The 27,945-nt window shown below is 40.5% G+C and overlaps 1 protein-coding gene across 2 annotated transcripts in view; it reads left to right on the top strand.

Annotated features, from left to right (window-relative positions):
- The window catches only part of LOC140122130 (probable cation-transporting ATPase 13A4), a 90,040-nt gene that overhangs the window by 55,318 nt on the left and 6,777 nt on the right, over positions 1–27,945 (top strand). For both annotated transcript variants that reach the window (XM_072142624.1, XM_072142625.1), the window contains 12 exons: positions 513–637; positions 902–1,065; positions 5,072–5,197; positions 6,413–6,492; positions 8,241–8,283; positions 8,367–8,476; positions 8,842–8,938; positions 11,858–11,930; positions 13,719–13,893; positions 14,928–15,127; positions 16,292–16,380; positions 16,536–16,616. In XM_072142624.1, coding sequence (XP_071998725.1) covers positions 513–637; positions 902–1,065; positions 5,072–5,197; positions 6,413–6,492; positions 8,241–8,283; positions 8,367–8,476; positions 8,842–8,938; positions 11,858–11,930; positions 13,719–13,893; positions 14,928–15,127; positions 16,292–16,380; positions 16,536–16,616 — 1,363 coding nt within the window. The remainder of the gene's footprint in view (positions 1–512; positions 638–901; positions 1,066–5,071; positions 5,198–6,412; positions 6,493–8,240; positions 8,284–8,366; positions 8,477–8,841; positions 8,939–11,857; positions 11,931–13,718; positions 13,894–14,927; positions 15,128–16,291; positions 16,381–16,535; positions 16,617–27,945) is intronic.

Here is a 27,945-nt window from a genome sequence, read left to right as displayed (position 1 = left end):
AGCCCCCAGTAGTGTATAGCCAGCCAGCCCCCATTTTGCCCAGCACATAAAAAAATAAACTAACATACTCACCTTCCGGCGCCCCTGATGCTCGGCGCGGCTCCTTTCTTCTTCTCTCTGCTGTAACAGCCGGCAGAGGCACATCCATGCACTCGGCCGTTGCATACTATGACATAATCAGCGGCAAGACCATAGTGTGCGCCGGCCGGCAGAGCACATGGCTGTGGCTCTGCCAGCTAATAGAGGCAGAAAGAAGAGGAGCCGCGCTGAGCATCGGGGTGCCGGAAGGTGAGTATGTAAGATTATTTTTTTATTCACCCCTAGGTGGGGTTTTTCAGCACATTTTTGTGCTTAAGAACTCAGCTTATACACGAGTAATGTATGGTAATAACTTACGATTTTTATTTCCATGTCACCTTATAATCTCTTAGACTCGTACCATGTAACTGCTATGACTGTGTCTTACTGGTTTGTATTGTATATCAGTTAATAATGTTTCCTTTTATTACAAGAGATGAGGTGGAAAGTGACCTATGTTTCCTTGGACTTCTTATAATGGAAAATCGTCTTAAATTAGAAACCAGACCTGTGTTAAAGGAACTGACTAATTCCAGGATCAGAACCGTTATGATTACAGGTAATACTGTACCATCTATGTTTTGTAGTGATTGGACCCCTATCAAAGAAAACGGATCTGATTTGGTTGTGTGTGTGTGTTGGGTGGGGGGCGTCACTTGACCCCCGGGAATCACTTGGACTCATGTTAGTTTGTCCGGTCCCAATTTAAATGTAAGGTCACTCTTCTCCATTGTTTTTTTGTCATTTTATGTTTTCTTTTATCATACTAGCGTGAAATATTTTCTCAGATACCTTTGTACAACATTGTAATATTTCTCCTCAGGTGACAATCTGCAGACAGCTGTAACTGTTGCTAAAAATTCTGGGATGATAAGTGAAAGCAGCAATGTCATCCTGATAGAAGCCAAAGAGCCCACTGTTTCTAGCTTGGCCTCTATTACTTGGACTGTTGTTCAAGGTGTAAAACAAAAAAGTTTTGAAGAAGTGGTAAGATATTATTATCTATAACTCCACCCCTGGTCTCAAAGGATCATGGACTGCAAAATGAACATATATGGTAAAAGGATATTTGACAAGCTGCACAATAAAACTGTGCATGGTGTCTAAGTATTCCATGGGACCTTAATTGTAATTATCACTTACTATAATGATTTTTGAGTGTATGTAAATTAACCCCTTAATGACCAGGCTCTCTTTCATTTTTGAGTTTTCATTCATTTTTCACTCCCCACCTTCAAAAATCCATAACTTTTTTATTTTTCCATGTAGGGAGCTGTGTGAGGACTTGTTTTTTCTGCGTAATAAATTGCACTTCATATTGACTGTATTTTATATTCCATAATGCGACTAAGAAGCTGGGAAAAAATTTTCGAACGTAGCAAAATTGGTTAAAAAAAAGGACTTATGTCATTTTCTTGTGGGCTTGGATTTTACAGCTTTCACTGTGCACCCTGAATGACACATCTACTTTTATTCTTTGGGTCAGTGCGATCACGGGGATACCAAATTTATATAGGTTTTATAATGTTTTCATACATTTACAAAAATTAAAAACCCCTGTACAACGACAAATCCAATATGGCGGTTTTAATGTCAGGATTTAAATGCCTCCAATGTCACTCGTCAGCAAGGGGGTTAAATATATTTGTTAAGATCAATAAAGTCCATGGAGTGGGTAGGATATCTAGATTATCATTCATGGGAGAGAATTAATTAAAAAGAAATTCCCAATATAAAATGATAACATAAAATTTGGTTGTAACATTCTTCTTAATCTGGGGATTTTGATGCCTCTCTTTTTACTCTGGTTGTATGCTGTTTCACATGATATATTTCAGGTTGATTAAACAAATTGACGAATTAAAATAAATAAATATATACACTCACCGGCCACTTTATTAGGTACACCTGTCCAACTGCTCGTTAACACTTAATTTCTAATCAGCCAATCACATGGCGGCAACTCAGTGCATTTAGGCATGTAGACATGGTCAAGACAATCTCCTGCAGTTCAAACCGAGCATCAGTATGGGGAAGAAAGGTGATTTGAGTGCCTTTGAACGTGGCGTGGTTGTTGGTGCCAGAAGGGCTGGTCTGATAATTTCAGAAACTGCTGATCTACTGGGGTTTTCATGCACAACCATCTCTAGGGTTTACAGAGAATGGTCCAAAAAAGAAAAAACATCCAGTGAGTGGCAGTTCTGTGGGCGGAAATGCCTTGTTGATGCCAGAGGTCAGAGGAGAATGGGCAGACTGGTTCGAGCTGATAGAAAGGCAACAGTGACTCAAATCGCTGCCCGTTACAACCAAGGTAGGCAGAAGAGCATCTCTGAACGCACAGTACATCGAACTTTGAGGCAGATGGGCTACAGCAGCAGAAGACCACACCGGGTGCCACTCCTTTCAGCTAAGAACAGGAAACTGAGGCTACAATTTGCACAAGCTCATCGAAATTGGACAGTAGAAGATTGGAAAAACGTTGCCTGGTCTGATGAGTCTCGATTTTTGCTGCAACATTCGGATGGTAGGGTCAGAATTTGGCGTCAACAACATGAAAGCATGGATCCATCCTGCCTTGTATCAACGGTTCAGGCTGGTGGTGGTGGTGTCATGGTGTGGGGAATATTTTCTTGGCACTCTTTGGGCCCCTTGGTACCAATTGAGCATCGTTGCAACGCCACAGCCTACCTGAGTATTGTTGCTGACCATGTCCATCCCTTTATGACCACAATGTACCCAACATCTGATGGCTACTTTCAGCAGGATAATGCGCCATGTCATAAAGCTGGAATCATCTCAGACTGGTTTCTTGAACATGACAATGAGTTCACTGCACTCAAATGGCCTCCACAGTCACCAGATCTCAATCCAATAGAGCATCTTTGGGATGTGGTGGAACGGAGATTCGCATCATGGATGTGCAGCCGACAAATCTGCGGCAACTGTGTGATGCCATCATGTCAATATGGATCAAAATCTCTGAGGAATGCTTCCAGCACCTTGTTGAATCTATGCCACGAAGAATTGAGGCAGTTCTGAAGGCAAAAGGGGGTCCAACCCGTTACTAGCATGGTGTACCTAATAAAGTGGCCGGTGAGTGTATATGTGTGTGCATGTGTATATATATATATATTGTTGGTAGATATGAGATTGCAAACAGGGCCGGTTTTAGACAAAGTGGGACACTGGGCAAAACTAAAAGCTTTACCAGCAGACACATTCAGGGTACATTTACACAGCCGTATGCCCGGATGGCATACCACTGCGCACTGGAGAGGAGGTGGTGACCCCTCTATTGAGAAAAGCGGCAAATTTGCGGCCTCATATGCATCCCTACAGACGGCTGTCTGAATGTACACCCGGTGAGCGGCTCCTTCAGTCCTGCACAATAATAACACTTTGCCTTTCCATACTACTGTTTGTAAACTACAATCTGTAATATGGGACTGTAGAAAATTTTATAGGAGATGGACAGATGATAGTTTGATTGATGATAGAAGATAAATCTGAAACATTGATGATGGGTAGATTTATAGATGCATAAATATGAAATATATTATATATAGATAGCTAGATAGATTATAGATATGAGAGATAAATACAGTAGAAGAGTGATAGAAGATTGCTTGATGGCTAGATGGCTAGATAGGAAATAGGTAGATAGAAGATATATAAATATCTTCTATCTATCTATTTTTCCTTTGTCTAGATAAAAAGCTAGATCGATACATGATTAGATAGATATATAGATAGGGAATAGACAAATTATAGGAGATGGATACCTAGACAGATAGATGATAGATATATAGACAGGATATAGATGATAAGCATCTTCACCCGGGAATTCAGCCAAGGGGTATGAAAAGAGCAATACATCCTCTGCCCACAAAATTTCACATGCAGGGGGCCCCTTTAGGACAGGAGCCCTGGGCAAATGTCCAGTTTGTTGCCCCCTAAAGTTGGCCCTGATTGCAAAGATGACTTTCTGCTTTCTCTAAGCATTTGCATTCATTTGCATTACAATATAATTATGTGGTTTAACTTTTTGTCTCAGGGGTTGGCTTTTGGTTTGCATGCCCTTCAAAAAAACAACACATGTCTTGTTTGTGCTGCTTGTTTGTGAGCTCTTCACTCCCTACTCTCTGTGATATAACAAACCATGCACTTAAAATTATAAAAAAGGTTTTAAAATCTATGAATTATTATCTATATAAATTTCACCACATTTGGATTTTTGTTCCTGCTTCTCTCTGCCGTCATTGAAAAGTACAATTTGTTATGCAGAAAACAAGTTCTCATACAGTTAAGTATTTCATTTTTCCATGTACATTGGATTTTTGAAGGTCTAAGGGCTAAGTCGTTAAGGGCTAAGGGATAAATAGACCTTATCTGATTGCAATTTATTATAAATGCTGATGATTCCTTATTTCAAGGTTGGTTTTGACTTTTAAGAATTTTGTACTATTGGAAATAATTGTCCATCTGTTATTAACCCTTAACTAACCCAAAGGGGTTGTCCACTTTTATAAGTTGTTATAACATTTTCCAACATTCCTTCTGTATTAATTCCTCATGATTTTCTAGTTCTCTGCCTGCTGTCATTCTATAGGAAACTTCACTACAGTATTTATCTCCTGTAGCTAAAGACTGGTCCATGGTCATGTGATGTCATGCAGGTGCATGCCTTATTGTGTCACACGGCTCTGATTACTCTATGTGATATAAGGAAACGTGCACCTGTGTGACATGACAAAATAAGGGACATAAAGAGCTGTGCACCTGTGTGACATCACATGACCATGGACTGTTGTTTATCTACAGGAAGTTAACAGTGAAGCTTCTTACAGAATGACAGCAAATAGAGATCTAGAAATACAGAAAGTATGTTGGAAAATAACTTTTTGTTACATAAACAATATTATTTGCTGTTATGTGCTTAAAAGGGACAACCCCTTTAACTAACACAAGGAATTTACTTTCTTTGTCATTCTAGGATATTTTTATTAATATACCGGATGATAATAATAAAGCAGACACTGATAAGCTACCTTATTATTTTGCTATGACTGGAAGCACTTATGATGTGATTTTGCATTATTTTAATAATTTACTACAAAAGGTAAGTAAATTATTCTTAAGGATGTTTTTCACATTGCTCACTGTATAAGATGTCAGTCTGCTGAATATATATGTATATATTATATATATATTTAATCAGTTTGACTAAGAAATAGGACAGTTCTGGTGCAGCTTACCTCCAGATGACAAAAACATTTGTGAAGTTGAAATTCAATTGCACAATACTTATTATTCTTAAGAAATAAGCTGAGATAAGCTGACTATCACAGGAGAGTGGAGAAGCATATAGAGTTTAGATGGCTGTCTGAAATTTGCTAATTTAACCAATGCTCATCTAATGTATGTGGGGGACCTTAGCCAGCAATGATATGGCTTGGGAAGTTATATGACAGAGATATGTCAGGTTGTTAAGTTTATTCCATTGTTTCATTATTTGTTTTCTCTAGAACACCTTTTTTTTTCTCTTCCCCAAACAAGCACCAGATTTATGTCTAAAACAAAGAACATATAAGGTCCCATGCACATGAACGTGCACGATGGCTTTTATATTTTAACATTTTGGGGCAGATTTACTTACCCGGTCCGGTCGCGATCCAGCGGCGCGTTCTCTGCGCTGGATTCGGGTCCGGCCGGGATTCACTAAGGTAGTTCCTCTGCCGTCCACCAGGTGGCGCTGCTGCGCTGAAGTTCCCCGGAGGCGCACTGGAATGCCCTGAAATTCACCAGCCTATACCTGGTGAAGGTAAGTGTAATTTTCGCGACACATTTTTTGTCTTAAATGCGGCGGTTTTTCCGAATCCGTCGGGTTTTCATTCGGCCACGCCCCCCCCGTCGCGTGCATGCCAGCGCCGATGCGCCACAATCCGATCGCATGCGCCAAAATCCCGGGGCAATTCAGGTACAATCGGCGCAAATCGGAAATATTCGGGTAACACGTCGGGAAACCGCGAATCGGGCCCTTAGTAAATGACCCCCTTTGTGTTTATTTAATGATTTTCCCATACACATGCTATCCCGACAGTTTTATCATCTAAGTGATTTTGGCATCCACACCCAAATGTGTTCTTATCTGCTTTTCCTGTTCTTTTACTAAGCTGAAACAACCAAAGCAGGTACTTAAGATTTCTCAACTTACTCTGTTTCCACAGAGTTCACACTGCACTTCAGGACATTTGTGGTGGGTGGGCATAACATAGTTATCATGTGAATACAGCAAATGCTTAAACATGCTAAATGTATTTTATTTCTTTTTCAGATACTCATAAATGGAGCAGTTTTTGCTAGAATGTCTCCAGGGCAAAAATCAAGTCTTGTTGAGGAATTCCAAAAATTAGGGTAAGTCCCGCTATTATAGTGACTTATAGTCCCGATGAAATTTTCAAAATGTGTGAGTATTTTTGACTAACATTCGTAGACGTTACCCTAAGGCCTTATTCACATGTCTCTGTGTAGGAACCTAAGCTAGTGATCACGGCAATTCCAAGGTCATTTAGTCAACAGGGTAAACCTCAAAATGTGTGCCCATCCCTAAGTTATGTTGAAAGCAGTTGCAGAACCTCCTGATACACACCTCAGCTGCTGCAGAACCTAATAATATACACTTCAGCTGCAGAGGAGTGCAGACTCTCCTTCTGTGTCTCACCCGTCCTAACTTTTCGATGATCCGACTTTGCAGCCCCCTCTGCTCTGATGCCCCAGGCGATTCCACATCCTGCCCTGCTAGTGATATTTTGGGAGTTGTCATTTTCGGGGAATTTTTTTGTTTATATAACAAAAACTAGGTTAATATTCAGAAACATTGGGGTTGTTTACTAAGGGCAGTTTTCTGACGGACTTTGTACGTTCATTTAGGTGCAAACTGCTTGCACAGGTATTTAAGAAGTGTCTGCACTGCAATTGTGTCACACACGACCGTTTTGTGGCGCAGCTGCACTAGGCACCATGCAACACAAATTAGGGTGCATTCGGTGCTCAGTCGGACCGTGCACCACATTTATCATGTAAAGTCTGACAGAATTGTGTTGCATGCCCTCTGTTAAAGCTACACCAGAAAAAAGTTGGTGCACTTTGTTGGGGCAGTGCAGGGAGTGCCTGAATTCATGAAAGCGCGCCAGAAATCCTGCACTATACACAGGCAAACTGCATGTGCCCCATTGTGTGATAGGTGGGAACCATGCAGAACCATGGCAGTAGTTATATATTCCAGTTCCTACAAGATCACAGAACTAATGTCTTTTGGCACTTTACTTACTGCTTACACACAATCGCAGTATGTGCTGACTGTAATATGTGGCCTGAACACTAAGCAACTGAAACTGAACAGACCTGCTGAGTTTAGTTCTGGTTCATCAGCTTTCATGCCCGATGTACCAGCTTGTATACGTGAGTTGGACGCATCAAACTCGCCTAAGAGGCTCCGATTAATTCTTCCCATGGTTTTCAGAACACACATCTCATAGTGAAGTGTAGGCGAACCTATGGCACGTGTGCCAGAGGTGGCACTCGGAAGCCTTTTTGTTGGCACCCAGGCCATTGCCCCAGCACAGAGATTGGGACTACAGGATGAGCAGCAAGGTGTGAACAGAGCTGGATTATCATTGGAACTCCTGCTCTGGCTCATGATACTGAAAGTTACAATAATAATCAGAATTCCTTCTTTTTTCTACTGTTTTAGTGAATTCGGGCACTCAGACGCTAAAAGATTTGACATCACTGTCATAGTGCATGGCCATGTTCAGTGTATCCCTTTAAGTGTAAAGCCACAGTGGATATCTTGACCTCAGACTCCTATCTCAGACACAAATTCCACAGCAAGCAAACACCAAATTTTTCCAGTGTTTATTTGAATGTCGTGTGAACATACATTTAGAGTTAAAGGCGTGTTTATAGGTTGTGTTAGGCAGCACAAAAGAACATCTGGTGTACAACAATTATCTCCTGATGCAACTCTGAAACCACTTGGCATGTTGAAATCGAGGATGTTGTTGCACCTATTTTTTATTTCGTCATTGTGCACACGTTTGATTATTATCAAGATGTAGATAAATATTAAGATAAGATAAAGATTTTTATTTTCCTTGTAGGTACTATGTCGGAATGTGCGGTGATGGGGCAAATGACTGTGGTGTAAGTATTTTGCTTGCCTTGTTTTTTTTTTCTCTTGGTTAAATTCTTGGTTTGATAATTGATTGAACACTTATTAATTTCAGGCCCTTAAAATGGCTCATGTTGGAATTTCATTATCGGAACAAGAAGCCTCAGTGGCTTCACCATTTACATCAAACACTCCAAATATTGAATGTGTCCCACAACTATTAAAGTGAGTAACACTTCTCATGTTATTTCATCTATGTAATGAACAGTGGTATAGTACAATGCCCGAGTAATACTCATATATCTTACATGAATAGTCTTACTGTTCAGAGTCCCAATAATACTGCCATATAGTGCTTAACCTGTAATGCCATTTTTGTAAGAATGTGCATCATGACTCCTTTGCCCTAGGCAGCCTCGGATTAGATATCACCTTTTAAAGATTGTTTTCAGTACATTTCCGGATGTAACCAAGATCTTTCGTTGTTCTGCTCATCCATTCACTTAACTCTGGTAGAAACATATTTTTTAATGTCCAGATGTTAATTTGTTTCCTTCATTATCTGATTATTCTTTTCGTTTTCTTTATAGGGAAGGGAGAGCTGCTCTGATCACTTCCTTTTGTGTATTTAAGTACATGGCTCTTTATAGTATGATCCAGTATATTGGTGTGCTGCTACTTTATTGGGTATGACAACTAACCATTTTGTCTATATACTGTAAAGCATACATATAATAGAATGTTCTAAAATAATAATTTCATATTGCTTTAAACCTATTTGCAAGTTCCACATACAGATGAATCCATTAGAAACTTAATGGTTACCAGAAAGTCTGCCTTGCACATTCCTAAAGGTAGAAACACATTTACAGGGGGAAACTGTTGGTTATCTTTCCATCCTATATTAATCAATACCTTAATTCGAACCTCTCACTCACATCTCCAAGACTTTTCCAGAGCTGCATCAATTCTATGGAATTCCCTGCCCCGGGCTATCAGACTAATACCCAACCTCCAAAGTTTCAAACATGCTCTCAAAACCCATCTCTTTAGGCAGGCCTATATAACCTTTCACCTCTTGTGTTGCCCCATTCTTCCTCATAGATTGTAAGCTCTTGCAAGCAATGACCTATGGTGCCCAACATTACGCTTTCTACTTCTGAAAAGTCAATATTTAGGTTTTGAAACTATATACAGTACAGTACAGACCAAAAGTTTGGACATACCTTCTCATTCAAAGAGTTTTCTGTATTTTCAAGACTATAAAAATATAGATTCACACAGAAGGCATCAAAACTATGAATTAACAAATGTGGAATTATATACCTAACAAAAGTGTAAAACAACTGAAAATATGTCTAATATTCTGCCTTATACACTCTGCAGTCCAGCTCACCCCAAACCATCTCGATTGGGTTCAGGTCTGGTGACTGTGGAGGCCAGGTCACCTGGAGCAGCACCCAACACTCTCCTTCTTGGTCAAATACCCCTTACACAGTCTGGAGGTGTGTTGGGGTCATTGCCCTGTTGAAAAATAAATGATGGTTCAACTAAACACAAACCAGATGGAATAGCAGCCGCTGCAAGATGCTGTGGTAACCACGCTGGTTCAGTATAACATCAATTTTGAAAAAATCCCCAAAAGTGTCACCAGCAAAGCACCCCCACACTATCACACCTCCTTCTCTATGCTTCACGGTGGGAACCAGGCATGTAGAGTCATGGTGGTTGGAACCAAAGATCTCAAATTTGGACTCAAAGCACAGATTTCCACTGGTCTAATGTCCATTCCTTGTGTTCTTTAGCCCAAATAAGTCTCTTGTGCTTGTTGCCTGTCCTTAGCGGTGGTTTCCTAGCAGATATTTTACCATGAAGGCTGTTACACACAATCTCGTTTTTAACAGTTGTTGTAGAGATGTGTCTGCTGCTGGAGCTCTATGTGGCAGTGACCTGGTCTCTAATCTGAGCTGCTGTTAAAACGTGATTTCTGAGGCTAATGACTTTTCTGGTGACTACCTCTTGAAGCTCATCAAGAGAATTCCAAGAGCATACAAATCAGTAATCAAAGTAAAAGGTGGCTACTTAAAAAAAGTGTGAAACAACTGAAAATATGTTCTTCAAAGTACATAGTTCCTCATGTGTTAATTCATAGTTTTGATGCCTTCAGTGTGAATCTCCAATTTTTATAATCATGAAAATACAGAAAATACTTTAAAAGAGAAGGTGTATCCAAACTTTTGGTATGTACTGTGTGTATATGTGTGTTCATATGTAAATATATATATACACACAGGCAGCCCCCGACTTAAAGTGGTATTCCCATCTGGGCATTCACATTGAATTAAATTCATTTGCCATATGTAAACAGTTCTTCAATTGGCTTATTAAAAAAATGTTCCTGTGTGAAGATAATTTCTCATAAATGTAGCCACGTTGACCCTTAGAAACGAGATAGCTTCCTCGGATACGGGCAGGGGTGGCCAGACATGCGCTATTGAGTCCTGCCTGACCACATGGATACAGCAATCATTACTACAGGACGGCTGTACGACATGCAATAACTCCTTTGACATTTAATATTTCGAAACTTTTGATTTCCTTGTTCAATCCCTCCAGCAGAGGTGGCCGTATTCAAGGACACAGTCATATTTCTAAGGGACCATATGATAACATTTATGAGAAATTATCTTCACACAGGAACATTTTTTTAATAACATCTACGGTAATTGAAGAAATGTTTATATATGGCAGATTAATTAAACTGAAAGTGAATGCCCAGACAAGAATACCCCTTTCAAGGACACCAGACTTACAGACGGAACTCTCTAACCACTGTGACCTCTGGTAAAGCTCCATGGATTCTTTACTTTGATCAGCTGTAAGGTGTCTGTAATGAAGTTTTATTGATAATCATTGGTCCCATAACAGCACAAAATTTTCAAAATCCAATCACTAGGAAATGTTTTTTTTTGTTTGGAGCAACAATTATAAAATATACCAGTTCTGACTTCCATACAAATTTAAGTACAAACCTAAAGAGCCTATCTTGTACATAACCACAGTCCCGGGTTAAGTACAAGATAGGTTCCATAGGTTTGTTCATAAGCTGAATTTGTAATTTTTTTTGCCCCAGTGACAATTGGAGTTTCAAAATTTTTTGCTGTAATGGGACCAAGGATTATCAATAAAGCTTTGTTACAGACACCTTCCAGCTGATTATTGCAGTCTGGGACTATAGTAAAGAATTCAGAGAGCTTCACCAGTCGTCGCAGTTGTCACAGTGGGCAGAGGAGTCTGTGTTTAACTAGGGGTCGCCTGTAATTCAGTTGTCCTTAAGTAGGGGACCGCCTATATATATCTTTAATTTACCTTTAGTCATAGGGAAGAAGAGTTTCATCTACTTATGTAGTTGTACTTTTGTAATATTGTTAGCTTTGATAGGAGCAATCTAATATAGTAACATCTTCAGTGTGCATGGATGCATGTGGTCACAAAGTAGGGTTTCTGTTCCTATTAAAAACCGCAGGCAGCACTGTTATTTATGGACTAGCCTTTACAGAAAGAAATCTTTTAGGTCCAAACAATGTTGTTTTTTTTACCAAACAGGAGAAAAGTTCCTATGCAAACTACCAATTCCTCTTCCAAGACTTGGCTATAACTACTGTCATTAGTGTAACAAGTAAGTCAAAGGTCCTGTTTCTCTCTATGTATGCTGTAGTGTTTTTCCATCATACTCCTGTTGCCAACATATTTAATGTACAATATTTGATAGTATACATTAATTAGAATTACCATCACTATACAAAGAGATAATAAGTGTTCTTGGAATATAAGAATGCTGTTAGGTATTAGTAGGTTGTTATTGTTTTATTTAACTCCTGTACAGAAAATTGGGGGGAAAAACACCATACAGTGAATTTTTTACTCCTTGTTTCATTGCAGACAGTTTGTAAGTTACCGTATATACTCGAGTATAAGCCGACCCGAGTATAAGCCGAGACCCCTAATTTTGACACAAAAAACTAGAAAAACCTATTGATTTGAGTATAAGCCGAGGGTTGTAAATGCATTGGTCACAGCCCCCCCTGTATATAGCCTGCCAGCCCTATGTAATATATAACCAGCCAGCCCCTGTAGTTTATAGCCTGCCAGCCACCTCAAGTGTATAGCCTGCCAGCCACCTGCAGTATATAGCCTGCCAGCCTCCTGGAGTATATAGCCTTTCTGCCCCCTCAAGTACATAGCCTGCCTGCCTGCCCCCTCGAGTATATAGCCTGCCAGCCGCTCCCAGTCCGTTGCAGGCACCATGACGTCAGCTGCAGGTGGCATCATAGTGTGTGCCGATGCAGCTGATGTCATGAAGACTGTGACGGACCATGACCCGATGTCGGAGCGGCGATGGATCGTCAGAGCGTCAGAAGGTGAGTTCACTTTTTGTTTTTTTCCTTGACTCGAGTATAAGCTGAGTTAGGGTTTTTCAGCACATTTTTTTGTGCTGAAAACTAGGCTTATACTCAGGTATATATATGGTAAAAATGTTTTTTTGTACATTAATGTACACTCTGCTTTCATCTGATCTACATTTGTTTTTTATGTCAAGATTGGGTGCAGAGTGTACATTAATGAAAACCCTTTTTGATCTTACCAATTGGCTGCAATGTAACAAAAAGTGAAAAATGTAAAGGGGTCTGAATACTTTCCATACCCACTGTACCTAAAAGAACAAAGCTAAACACAAATAAAAGCAACAAGGTTAAAGGGAACCTACCACCACAAATCTACCTATAAAGGTAGGTCGGGTGGTAGGTGGATCAATAGGACGTGAGGATATCCCTTTTAAGGGCTAATCCTCATGTCTCCGCACTGTTTTGTGAACTTATATTATAGCTTTATGCTAATTTTGTTATGCGGCTACTGGGGCGTGGAGTTGCCGCAGCTGTGGCTACACGGCGTGGCTACTCCACGCCCCAGTAGCCACTTTACCTCTCCTACCCACAATCTTCGGCGCGCAGCTCCTTGCAGCTGCGCGCCCTTGTCCGATGAACCTGGCGTCTGCGCAGGCGCAGAACAGCAGGCCCGCGCCTGTTTCGGAGCAGTGACCGCACAGGCGTGGGCCTGCTGTTCTGCGCATGCGCAGACGGCAGGTTCGTCGGATGAGGGCGCGCAGCTTCACGGAGGTAGGTTCCCTTTAAGTCATTGAGTATGAATTCTTCTTTAGAGCGGTCTTCTCAACTTGTATCACATCACAGGCATTGAATTTGTTGTTGCAACCACAGGGAAAGTTAAGAATTGGTCACTTTGGAATTATTGGACTGTCTTTGCAATGAAGGCAAGGAGCAGATCCTCCAGAGAGAGTAATTACTCCCAGTTCTAGCTCATAGACGAAAATCCTAACTGAAGAAACCTTACATCTTTTTCCCTTTAGAAGACATCCTCTTAATGACTTGTACATTTTATTTTGTTTCAGTGAGCTTGAATCATGCTTATCCGAAGCTTGCCCCTTATAGACCACCAGCACAACTCATCTCGCCTCCTTTGTTGCTATCTGTAATACTTAACATTATCCTCAGTCTCATCTTACAAATATGTGGTTTTCTTATTGTGAAGAGACAGATATGGTACAGTTCAAGTGATATCTATGGGTAAGTAAAAGGAAACTGCAATAATGGGGCAGATTTATCAAGCAGTCTGAAAGTCAGAATATTTCCAGTTGCCCATGGCAACCAATCACAGCTCAGCTTTAATTTCACCAGTGCTCATGAATATTTTAAAGGGGAGCTGTGATTGGTTGCCATGGGCAGAAAGAGCAAAGAGCTATAGTTTAGAATTTCTTAACCAGTATAATGTCTTCCTCTGGACTTTTTATCAACCCTTTTTTTGACCAGATTCTCTCTCCAACAAAGAAGAAAATGTTTCCCCTCTTTGTGGTTCACCTCACTATGTTGTTACCTTTGACACCAGCATTATTCTGTTCAAATTACATCTTGGGCTCCCTACAACATCAGTTCTGTAGTTCCTTCTTTGCAGCCCATGTGTAATTGGTATGAGGTCTGCTTACAGTAGAAAAGGAACCAAAGGAATGGAACCTGCTCTATTTGTGCTTTGGGAACTTGGCTCCTACACAGGACTGTGGAAACCACTGCAGTGTGTATGAGCCCATAAAAAGAAATGGTCATTGAAACCGCATGTAGCACCTAGATAAGTTTTAATAATATAAACCGTGCCTGAAATATTAGCAGGCATCTCAGAAACCGTGTTATACTGCTGGCAAGGCTCTCAACACAGAACGGAGGGGGAACCTGTCCTGTGTATGAGGGAAACTTCATGGGGCTACAATCTTGTTAAGCATTATTTTTAACAACGTTAAACAAGTAAGATAACACAAAGCTATTTCATAGATTTTTTGTAAATAGCCAGTTGGAAGAACATGAAGCTGGTTTTATGAATATAATAGAAAAGGTTCAGCAGATCCAGGTAAAATCGCTTGCATGTGCTTGCAGTCTTATGGTTGCCATGTTATTGGCACATGATTATTCAGCAGGTGTTGTTTTAAAATATTTTTGTTCTGTCGGGGCATAATTGTTTTTTGCAGGATGTTAAGTTGCTGTTTCATAATGATTATGGAGTTTCAAAAGTTACCGTTTTTCAAATTAATTTTTTCTCTTCTTGACCACAGAGCCTGTAGACCAGCTAATGGGAGTAACTTAAATGCCACAAATAGGGACTATATTCTGGAGCCACAAGACCCGGCAGCAAGGAGTGACTATCAGAGCTATGAAGACACAACTGTTTGGTTTTTGGGAACCTTAAACTGTTTAATAGTTGCTTTTGTATTCTCAAAAGGGAAACCATTCAGACAACCCGTGTATACCAATTGTAAGTAAGGCTGGTATTGAAATCCTAGATAAAACAGACTCGAATTTAAAAGTAAAGGAGTTTGTAATATGAAATGATATAAACCTCCATCGAAGTGTTGGTACTTGCATATATCTGTAGATGTGACAAATATTTGGAAGAAAGATTCCAGAGTAGTTGGATTTTTTTTCTCTAGTTCCTGCCATTCATCCATGTCAACATTTTTGTCTCTATCCTGTCAGATGGGCAACGCCAGGCCGTCTACAGTCTAGAACCACCCATATCACAGTCACGTCTAATTAATATAGTTGCCATGTAGTTTGAGTTTCACTCTTTGTACTGTTAGGTGGGTTTTCCTGTGCTGGGGCAGGCAGCTGGCCACTGCCTATTTTAAAAGAAGAGATCCACAAATAATGATGCTGATTGCTCAGGATTTGTGAGGGACAGAGAGAACGTTCCAATTACACCACAATTAATAGAGTGACAGCTATTAAAGAATGCAGAGATTTGGAGTCAATGCAGGAGGTGAAATGTGCCTGTAGATTCTTTGCAGCACCCATACTTGCTGTACAAATAGGAATGACGCGTGGCTCTTGCTAATTGTACAATACACAATGAATAGAGTAGTGCGTCATAGAGCAACTTCATTGAATAACAATCAGTCTTTATTGAGAAATAAATGTGACATACAGAACAAACCAGTTATCACAGTTATTCAAAGCTGACCTTCACGCCTATTGTTGCCCTAGGCGACTTCCTAAGGCATCGTTGAGCAACAATATGAGTGATGGTCAGCTTTGTGTGCCTTTTAGTGTTTTTAACAGAATTGTTCTGTATAATTTATTTCTCAATAAAGATTTATATTTAAGAATTTTGCTCTATGACTCACCTCTCTTTTCAATGTGTATTGTGATGTTCTATATTTTGGTGTTTGATATTTAGTTGTTATACGCTCTGCTTCATAATGATAATCAGTAATAACCGTTTTTATGTACCGTAAATGATTCATGGCCTATACTATGCTTAGTGGCACAACTGGGTATTTCCATAACATGCTCTTCTGGCATGGTAGCCCTGGGCCTCTAAGGATTAATGTGCGGTACCAGCTAGATAAGAGAGAGAACCTAAATTTGTGTACATTTATGTATATATATTTATGTGTGTATTATTTCTCTTCTTTTTCAGATATTTTTGTAATTGTGATTCTAGTCCAGTTTGCCGTGTGCCTATTTCTACTGTTTGCTAATATTTCTAATTTATACACCGCTATGGAAGTAAGTACTGAAACATTTCTATTAAAACCTCAAAAGTTTCTATATATAATTGCTTGCTTAGTTCTCAATGTTGCAGTTACACATTCTTTAGTTGCTTATATTTCATAATGAACCATTAGTAATGTATGGAATGTTCTTATTTTCTTTTCTTGTAGCTTGTATGCACCCCCCTCCTGTGGAGAGGCTCTATAATAATTATGCTGCTCATTATATTAGCACTTTCATATGTTTCTGAGGTAAGTAGCAAGTTCAGCCATGTCCTTGGCATGAAATCTTATAATTTGAAAGTTTAATTTAATCGATAAATGTCCTATTCTTTATTTCACATCGCTAAAATGCTGGCATGTTGACAGGGAGAGATAAGACCAAGTGAGAGGGACGAGTGGTTTTAGAAAGATAAAATCACAGGAGACCAAATAAAGTGAGTGGGACGCGCCTTATTGCGCTGTCTTAGCGCTTCATCTTGCAAGATGAAGCAATAAGACAGCGCGAAACGACTCGTCCTTCTCACTCCTGTTGTTTTATCTCTCCCTGTCAACATGCCTGCATTTTAACAATGTGAAATAAAGAATAAGACGTTTTAAGTTTCCGATGGTGAGTGCCAACTTTTTTCTATCCTACATTTTCGCTTATGAAGATAGCATTGATGGCTAATTACAGTTAGAGCACCACCTTCATTATCCCTGTATTACTCTCTGCTAAGTTGTGCTTCAATCATATATCTCATAAATAGTCTCAACCTAAGGACTGCTAATAGTGACCCTTTTTGCTGTTTCATTTGATCTATATTCTGTCTGCCGCATATAAATGTAAATACTCAACCATGTCAGTAGAAGCGACATCTCATCTTCTTTTCTTACCAGTTATATTCAGTATATAAAATAACACCACTGAGGCATCTATTCTGATTTTACATTTTGTCTCCTTATTATTCCTGAGAGGTGATGAATAAATTGACAATTGGGTTTTGCCATCAATCCCTCTAAAAGTAGACTGTCCTTATACAGGAACATTTTACAGTCAGTACTGTCAGTGTCAGATTATACAGGTATGAACCATATCACTTAAAGGAAAATAAAAAACATAGTTGTCTCCCAGAAGGAATAATAGAGGAATGTCAAAATTCTAAATTGTAAGAAAATATTCTTCTCCTCACCTCAAGAAAAAAGTCAAGAAAAAAAATAAACTTACATACTCACCCTCTGGCACCTCAATTCTTGGCGCCGCTCCCGATCCTCGGCGAAGCTCCTGGCAGCTCCTCTTCTGTCTGCTCTATGTTGTATTAGCTGGCAGAGATGCGCCCATGCGATCTGTTGGTGTCTCTGCCGACTGTTACAACAAAGAGAAGAAAGAAGAGGAGCCATGGGGACCAGAGCATTGTGGAGCTGTGCTGGGCATCGGGACCGCCCGAAGGTGAGTATGTAATTTTATTTTTTTTATGTGCTTGGCAAACTGTGGGCTGGTTGGCTGTATACTACTTGGGGCTGGCTGGCTGTATACTACTTGGGACTGGCTGACTTTATCTCGGGAGTCTGTGACCAATGCATTTCCCACCCTTGACTTATGCTTGAGTCCAGGGCCGCATCTGCCATGAGGCGAGATGAAAATCTCGCTTCAGGCGGCAGAATGCGGGTCCCTGTAAAGGGCGGCGAAATTTGCCGCTCTAAAGTGGGCGATTCGGGCGTTAATGGACGCCCGAATCGCCCACCAGCTAAATAAATCACGCCTGTCTCTTTAAGACACAGGCGCGATTTATGTGCGGAGCGACGCAACGCCTTTCCGGCAGCTGCGTCGCTCCGTTCTAAGCAGTAACACAGGCGTCATGACGTCACGGCGCCTGTGTCACTGTGAAGACCGGAGCCACGCGCCGAGGGAGCAGTTACCTGCAGGTGAGTATGATTTTTATTATTTTTAATGTACTTTTATTAAATGTGGGGAGGTTTCATGTTCTACTGGGAAGGGGGTACTATATGGGGCTAGAAAACGTTTAATACTGGTGGCGGGACGCTATAGATAACATATGGGGCCAGAATTATTTTATACTGGGGGGGGGGGTGCTATATATATTATTTGGGGCCATAATTATTTTATACTAGGGGGGGGGGTGCTATATATATTATTTGGGGCCATAATTATTTTATACTGGGGGGGGATGCTATATATATTATTTGGGGCTATAATTATTTTATACTGGGGGGAATGCTATATATATATTATTTGGGGCTATGATTGTTTTAATACTGGGGGGATGCTATAGATATTATTTGGGGTTATAATTATTTTATACAAGGGGGGGGGGTGCTGTATATATTATATGGGGCCATAATTATTTTATACTAGGGGGATGCTATATATATTATTTGGGGCTATAATTATTTTATACTGGGGGGATGCTATATATATTATATGGGGCCATAATTATTTTATACTGGGGGGATGCTATATATTATATATCACTAAGCTGGGGGATGTATATGGGATACAGTATATTACTAAGCTGGGGGGCTGTATATGGGATACAGTATATCACTAAGCTGGGGGGATGTATATGGGATACAGTATATTACTAAGCTGGGGGGTGTATATGGGATACAGTATATTACTAAGCTGGGGCATGTATATGGGATACAGTATATTACTAAGCTGGGGCATGTATATGGGATACAGTATATCACTAAGCTGGGGGGATGTATATGGGGTACAGTATATTACTAAGCTGGGAGGATTTATATGGGATACAGTATATTACTAAGCTGGGGGGATGTATATGGGATACAGTATATTACTAAGCTGGGAGGATGTATATGGTATACAGTATATTACTAAGCTGGGGGGATGTATATAGGATACAGTATATTACTAAGCTGGGGGGATGTATATGGGATACAGTATATTACTAAGCTGGGAGCTGTATATGGGATACGGTATATTACTAAGCTGGGAGGCTGTATATGGGGTACAGTATATTACTAAGCTGGAGGATGTATATGGGATACAGTATATTACTAAGCTGGGAGGCTGTATATGGTATACAGTATATTACTAAGCTGGGGGGATGTATATGGGATACAGTATATCACTAAGCTGGGGGGATGTATATGGGATACAGTATATTACTAAGCTGGGGCATGTATATGGGATACAGTATATTACTAAGCTGGGGCATGTATATGGGATACAGTATATCACTAAGCTGGGGCATGTATATGGGATACAGTATATCACTAAGCTGGGGGGATGTATATGGGGTACAGTATATTACTAAGCTGGGAGGATTTATATGGGATACAGTATATTACTAAGCTGGGAGGCTGTATATAGTATACAGTATATTACTAAGCTGGGGGGATGTATATGGGATACAGTATATTACTAAGCTGGGAGGCTGTATATGGGATACATATATTACTAAGCTGGGGGGGGGCTGTATATGGGGTACAGTATATTACTAAGCTGGGGGGGCTGTATATGGGGTACAGTATATTACTAAGCTGGGGGGGCTGTATATGGGATACAGTATATTACTAAGCTGGGGGGATGTATATGGGGTACAGTATATTACTAAGCTGGGAGGATTTATATGGGATACAGTATATTACTAAGCTGGGGGGATGTATATGGGATACAGTATATTACTAAGCTGGGAGGATGTATATGGGATACATATATTACTAAGCTGGGGGGATGTATATGGGATACAGTATATTACTAAGCTGGGGGGGCTGTATATGGGGTACAGTATATTACTAAGCTGGGGGGGCTGTATATGGGATACAGTATATTACTAAGCTGGGGGGATGTATATGGGATACAGTATATTACTAAGCTGGGGGGGTGTATATGGGATACAGTATATCACTAAGCTGGGGGGATGTATATGGGATACAGTATATTACTAAGCTGGGGGGGTGTATATGGGATACAGTATTATACTAAGCTGGGAGGATGCATATGGGATACAGTATATTCCTAAGCTGGGGGCTGTATATGGGATACAGTATTACTAAGCTGGGGGGGATGTATATGGGATACAGTATATTACTAAGCTGGGGCATGTATATGGGATACAGTATATCACTAAGCTGGGGGAATGTATATGGGGTACAGTATATTACTAAGCTGGGAGGATGTATATGGGATACAGTATATTACTAAGCTGGGGGGATGTATATGGGATACAGTATATTACTAAGCTGGGAGGCTGTATATGGGGTACAGTATATTACTAAGCTGAGGGGGCTGTATATGGGGTACAGTATATTACTAAGTTGCAGGGATGTATATGGGATACAGTATATTACTAAGCTGGGGGATGTATATGGGATACAGTATATTACTAAGCTGGGGGGGTGTATATGGGATACAGTATATCACTAAGCTGGGGGGATGTATATGGGATACAGTATATTACTAAGCTGGGGGGGTGTATATGGGATACAGTATTTTACTAAGCTGGGAGGATGCATATGGGATACAGTATATTACTACGCTGGGGGCTGTATATGGGATACAGTATTACTTAGCTGGGGGGGCTGTATATGGGATACAGTATATTACTAAGCTGGGGGGCTGTATATATGATATAGTATATTACTAAGCTGGGAGGCTGTATATGGGATACAGTATATCACTAAGCTGGGGGATGTATATGGGATACAGTATATTACTAAGCTGGGAGGATGTATATGGGATACAGTATATTACTAAGCTGGGGGATGTATATGGGATACAGTATATTACTAAGCTGGGGGGATGTATATGGGATGCAGTATATTACTAAGCTGGGGGGCTGTATATGGTATACAGTATATTACTAAGCTGGGGGGATGTATATCGGATTCAGTATATTACTAAGCTGCGGGGCTGTATATGGTATACAGTATATCACTAAGCTGGGGGGCTGTATATCGGGTACAGTATATTACTAAGCTGGGGGGCTGTATATGGGATACAGTATATCACTAAGATGGGGGATGTATATGGGATACAGTATATTACTAAGCTGGGAGGCTGTATATGGGATACAGAATATTACTAAGCTGGGAGGCTGTATATGGGATACAGTATATTACTAAGCTGGGGGGATGTATATGGGATACAGTATATTACTAAGCTGGGGGGCTGTATATGGGATCCAGTATATTACTAAGCTGGGGGGTTGTATATGGGATACAGTATATTACTAAGCTGGGGGGCTGTATATGGGATACAGTATATTACTAAGCTGGGGGGATGTATATGGGATACAGTATATTACTAAGCTGGGAGGATGAATATGGTATACAGTATATTACTAAGCTGGGGGGATGTATATGGGATACAGTATATTACTAAGCTGGGGGGATGTATATGGGATACAGTATATTACTAAGCTGGGGGCTGTATATGGGATACAGTATATTACTAAGCTGGGGGGGCTGTATATGGGATACAGAATATTACTAAGCTGGGGAGCTGTATATGGGATACAGTATATTACTAAGCTGCAGGGGCTGTATGTGTGATACAGTCAGTATATTACTAAGCTGGGGGGATGTATATGGGATACAGTATATTACTAAGCTGGGGGATGTATATGGGATACAGTATATTACTAAGCTGGGAGCTGTATATGGGATACAGTATATTACTAAGCTGGGGGGGCTGTATATGGGATACAGAATATTACTAAGCTGCAGGGGCTGTATATGGGATACAGTATAATACTAAGCTGCAGGGGCTGTATATGGGGTACCGTATATTACTAAACTGGGGGATGTATATGGGATACAGTATATTACTAAGCTGGGGGGGCTGTATATGGGGTACAGTATATTACTAAGCTGGGGGGATGTATATGGGATTCAGTATATTACTAAGCTGCAGGGATGTATATGGGATACAGTATATTACTAAGATGGGGGGCTGTATATGGGATACAGTATATTACTAAGCTGCAGGGGCTGTATATGGGATACAGTATATTACTAAGCTGGGGTGGGCTGTATATGGGATACAGTATATTACTAAGCTGGGGGGATGTATATGGGATACAGTATATTACTAAGCTGGGGGGATGTATATGGGATACAGTATATTACTAAGCTGGGGGGGCTGTATATGGGATACAGAATATTACTAAGCTGGGGAGCTGTATATGGGGTACAGTATATTACTAAGCTGCAGGGGCTGTATGTGGGATACAGTATATTACTAAGCTGGGGGGATGTATATGGGATACAGTATATTACTAAGCTGGGGGATGTATATGGGATACAGTATATTACTAAGCTGGGGGCTGTATATGGGATACAGTATATTACTAAGCTGGGGGGCTGTATATGGGGTACAGTATATTACTAAGCTGGGGGGGCTGTATATGGGATACAGTATATTAATAAGCTGGGGGGGCTGTATATGGGATACAGAATATTACTATGCTGGGGAGCTGTATATGGGATACAGTATATTACTAAGCTGCGGGGATGTATATGGGATACAGTATATTACTAAGCTGGGGGGATGTATATGGGATACAGTATATTACTAAGCTGGGGGGATGTTTATGGGATACAGTATATTACTAAGCTGGGGGGATGTATATGGGATACAGTATATTACTAAGCTGGGGGATGTATATGGGATACAGTATATTACTAAGCTGGGGGCTGTATATGGGATACAGTATATTACTAAGCTGGGGGGGCTGTATATGGGATACAGTATATTACTAAGCTGGGGGGGCTGTATATGGGATACAGAATATTACTAAGCTGCAGGGGCTGTATGTGGGATACAGTATATTACTAAGCTGGGGGATGTATATGGGATACAGTATATTACTAAGCTGGGGGGCTGTATATGGGATACAGTATATTACTAAGCTGGGGGATGTATATGGGATACAGTATATTACTAAGCTGGGGGGGCTGTATATGGGATACAGAATATTACTAAGCTGGGGAGCTGTATATGGGATACAGTATATTACTAAGCTGCAGGGGCTGTATGTGGGATACAGTATATTACTAAGCTGGGGGGATGTATATGGGATACAGTATATTACTAAGCTGGGGGATGTATATGGGATACAGTATATTACTAAGCTGGGGGCTGTATATGGGATACAGTATATTACTAAGCTGGGGGGCTGTATATGGGGTACAGTATATTACTAAGCTGGGGGGGCTGTATATGGGATACAGTATATTAATAAGCTGGGGGGGTTGTTTATGGGATACAGAATATTACTAAGCTGGGGAGCTGTATATGGGATACAGTATATTACTAAGCTGCGGGGATGTATATGGGATACAGTATATTACTAAGCTGGGGGGATGTATATGGGATACAGTATATTACTAAGCTGGGGGGATGTTTATGGGATACAGTATATTACTAAGCTGGGGGCTGTATATGGGATACAGTATATTACTAAGCTGGGGGGGCTGTATATGGGATACAGTATATTACTAAGCTGGGGGGGCTGTATATGGGATACAGAATATTACTAAGCTGCAGGGGCTGTATGTGGGATACAGTATATTACTAAGCTGGGGGATGTATATGGGATACAGTATATTACTAAGCTGGGGGGCTGTATATGGGATACAGTATATTACTAAGCTGGGGGATGTATATGGGATACAGTATATTACTAAGCTGGGGGGGCTGTATATGGGATACAGAATATTACTAAGCTGGGGAGCTGTATATGGGATACAGTATATTACTAAGCTGCAGGGGCTGTATGTGGGATACAGTATATTACTAAGCTGGGGGGATGTATATGGGATACAGTATATTACTAAGCTGGGGGATGTATATGGGATACAGTATATTACTAAGCTGGGGGCTGTATATGGGATACAGTATATTACTAAGCTGGGGGGCTGTATATGGGGTACAGTATATTACTAAGCTGGGGGGGCTGTATATGGGATACAGTATATTAATAAGCTGGGGGGTTGTTTATGGGATACAGAATATTACTAAGCTGGGGAGCTGTATATGGGATACAGTATATTACTAAGCTGCGGGGATGTATATGGGATACAGTATATTACTAAGCTGGGGGGATGTATATGGGATACAGTATATTACTAAGCTGGGGGGATGTTTATGGGATACAGTATATTACTAAGCTGGGGGGATGTATATGGGATACAGTATATTACTAAGCTGGGGGATGTATATGGGATACAGTATATTACTAAGCTGGGGGCTGTATATGGGATACAGTATATTACTAAGCTGGGGGGGCTGTATATGGGATACAGTATATTACTAAGCTGGGGGGGCTGTATATGGGATACAGAATATTACTAAGCTGCAGGGGCTGTATGTGGGATACAGTATATTACTAAGCTGGGGGATGTATATGGGATACAGTATATTACTAAGCTGGGGGGCTGTATATGGGATACAGTATATTACTAAGCTGGGGGATGTATATGGGATACAGTATATTACTAAGCTGGGGGATGTATATGGGATACAGTATATTACTAAGCTGGGGGGATGTATATGGTATATAGTCTATTACTAAGCTGGGGGGATGTATATCGGATACAGTATATTACTAAGCTGGGGGGATGTATATGGGATACAGTATATTACTAAGCTGGGGGATGTATATGGGATACAGTATATTACTAAGCTGGGGGGATGTATATGGTATATAGTCTATTACTAAGCTGGGGGGATGTATATCGGATACAGTATATTACTAAGCTGGGGGATGTATATGGGATACAGTATATTACTAAGCTGGGAGGCTGTATATGGGATGCAGTATTCTACTAAGCTGGGGGGCTGTATATGGTATACAGTATATTACTAAGCTGGGGGGATGTATATCGGATTCAGTATATTACTAAGCTGCGGGGCTGTATATGGTATACAGTATATCACTAAGCTGGGGGGCTGTATATCGGGTACAGTATATTACTAAGCTGGGGGGCTGTATATGGGATACAGTATATCACTAAGATGGGGGATGTATATGGGATACAGTATATTACTAAGCTGGGAGGCTGTATATATGATACAGAATATTACTAAGCTGGGAGGCTGTATATGGGATACAGTATATTACTAAGCTGGGGGGATGTATATGGGATACAGTATATTACTAAGCTGGGGGGATGTATATGGGATACAGTATATTACTAAGCTGGGGGGCTGTATATGGGATCCAGTATATTACTAAGCTGGGGGGTTGTATATGGGATACAGTATATTACTAAGCTGGGGGGCTGTATATGGGATACAGTATATTACTAAGCTGGGGGGATGTATATGGTATACAGTATATTACTAAGCTGGGGGGATGTATATGGGATACAGTATATTACTAAGCTGGGGGCTGTATATGGGATAAAGTATATTACTAAGCTGGGGGGCGGTATATGGGATACAGAATATTACTAAGCTGGGGAGCTGTATATGGGATACAGTATATTACTAAGCTGCAGGGGCTGTATGTGTGATACAGTCAGTATATTACTAAGCTGGGGGGATGTATATGGGATACAGTATTACTAAGCTGGGGGATGTATATGGGATACAGTATATTACTAAGCTGGGAGCTGTATATGGGATACAGTATATTACTAAGCTGGGGGGGCTGTATATGGGATACAGAATATTACTAAGCTGCAGGGGCTGTATATGGGGTACAGTATATTACTAAACTGGGGGATGTATATGGGATACAGTATATTACTAAGCTGGGGGGGCTGTATATGGGGTACAGTATATTACTAAGCTGGGGGGATGTATATGGGATTCAGTATATTACTAAGCTGCAGGGATGTATATGGGATACAGTATATTACTAAGATGGGGGGCTGTATATGGGATACAGTATATTACTAAGCTGCAGGGGCTGTATATGGGATACAGTATATTACTAAGCTGGGGTGGGCTGTATATGGGATACAGTATATTACTAAGCTGGGGGGATGTATATGGGATACAGTATATTACTAAGCTGGGGGGGTGTATATGGGATACAGTATATTACTAAGCTGGGGGGGCTGTATATGGGATACAGAATATTACTAAGCTGGGGAGCTGTATATGGGATACAGTATATTGCTAAGCTGCAGGGGCTGTATGTGGGATACAGTATATTACTAAGCTGGGGGGATGTATATGGGATACAGTATATTACTAAGCTGGGGGATGTATATGGGATACAGTATATTACTAAGCTGGGGGCTGTATATGGGATACAGTATATTACTAAGCTGGGGGGGCTGTATATGGGATACAGAATATTACTAAGCTGGGGAGCTGTATATGGGATACAGTATATTACTAAGCTGCAGGGGCTGTATATGGGATACAGTATATTACTAAGCTGGGGGGATGTATATGGGATACAGTATATTACTAAGCTGGGGGGATGTTTATGGGATACAGTATATTACTAAGCTGGGGGGATGTATATGGGATACAGTATATTACTAAGCTGGGGGATGTATATGGGATACAGTATATTACTAAGCTGGGGGCTGTATATGGGATACAGTATATTACTAAGCTGGGGGGGCTGTATATGGGATACAGTATATTACTAAGCTGGGGGGGCTGTATATGGGATACAGTATATTACTAAGCTGGGGGGGCTGTATATGGGATACAGAATATTACTAAGCTGCAGGGGCTGTATGTGGGATACAGTATATTACTAAGCTGGGGGATGTATATGGGATACAGTACAGGCAGTCCCCGGGTTACATACAAGATAGGGTCTGGAGGTTTGTTCTTAAGTTGAATTTGTATGTAAGTCGAAACTGTATATTTTATAATGGAAGTTCTAGACAATTTTTTTTCTTTAGCCCCAGTGACAATTGGAGTTTCAAAATTTTTGGTGTAATTGGACCAAGAATTATCAATAAAGCTTCATTACAGACACCTTACAGCTGATCATTGCAGTCTGGGACTATAGTAAAGCATCCAGAGAGCATCACTAGAGGTCACAGGGGACAGAGGGGTCTGTCTGTAACTATGGGTTGTCTGTAAGTCGGGTGTCCTTAAGTAGGGGACCGCCTGTATATTACTAAGCTGGGGGGCTGTATATGGGATACAGTATATTACTAAGCTGGGGGATGTATATGGGATACAGTATATTACTAAGCTGGGGGATGTATATGGGATACAGTATATTACTAAGCTGGGGGATGTATATGGGATACAGTATATTACTAAGCTGGGGGCTGTATATGGGATACAGTATATTACTAAGCTGGGGGGGCTGTATATGGGATACAGAATATTACTAAGCTGGGGAGCTGTATATGGGATACAGTATATTACTAAGCTGCAGGGGCTGTATATGGGATACAGTATATTACTAAGCTGGGAGGGGACTGTATATGTGGGGCAAGATTTTATTTAAGCTGTAGGGGATCTGTATGTGGGAGCTGTATATAATTTAATTGGGGGGTGAATAACGAGGCCTTTAAATATATGAGAGCAGGGCTATATAAAAATATATAATATATTCATTAGGGGGTGCTATATATTTATTAGTTATAGGATACAGATTACTTTGCATCATGTAAACCAAATGTTGGG

The sequence above is a fragment of the Engystomops pustulosus genome, chromosome 3, assembly GCF_040894005.1.
Source record: "Engystomops pustulosus chromosome 3, aEngPut4.maternal, whole genome shotgun sequence".
Classification (NCBI taxonomy): Eukaryota; Metazoa; Chordata; class Amphibia; order Anura; family Leptodactylidae; genus Engystomops; species Engystomops pustulosus.
The sequence above is the reverse complement of the archived record's forward strand: the minus strand, read 5'-3'. Positions and strand labels throughout refer to the sequence as shown.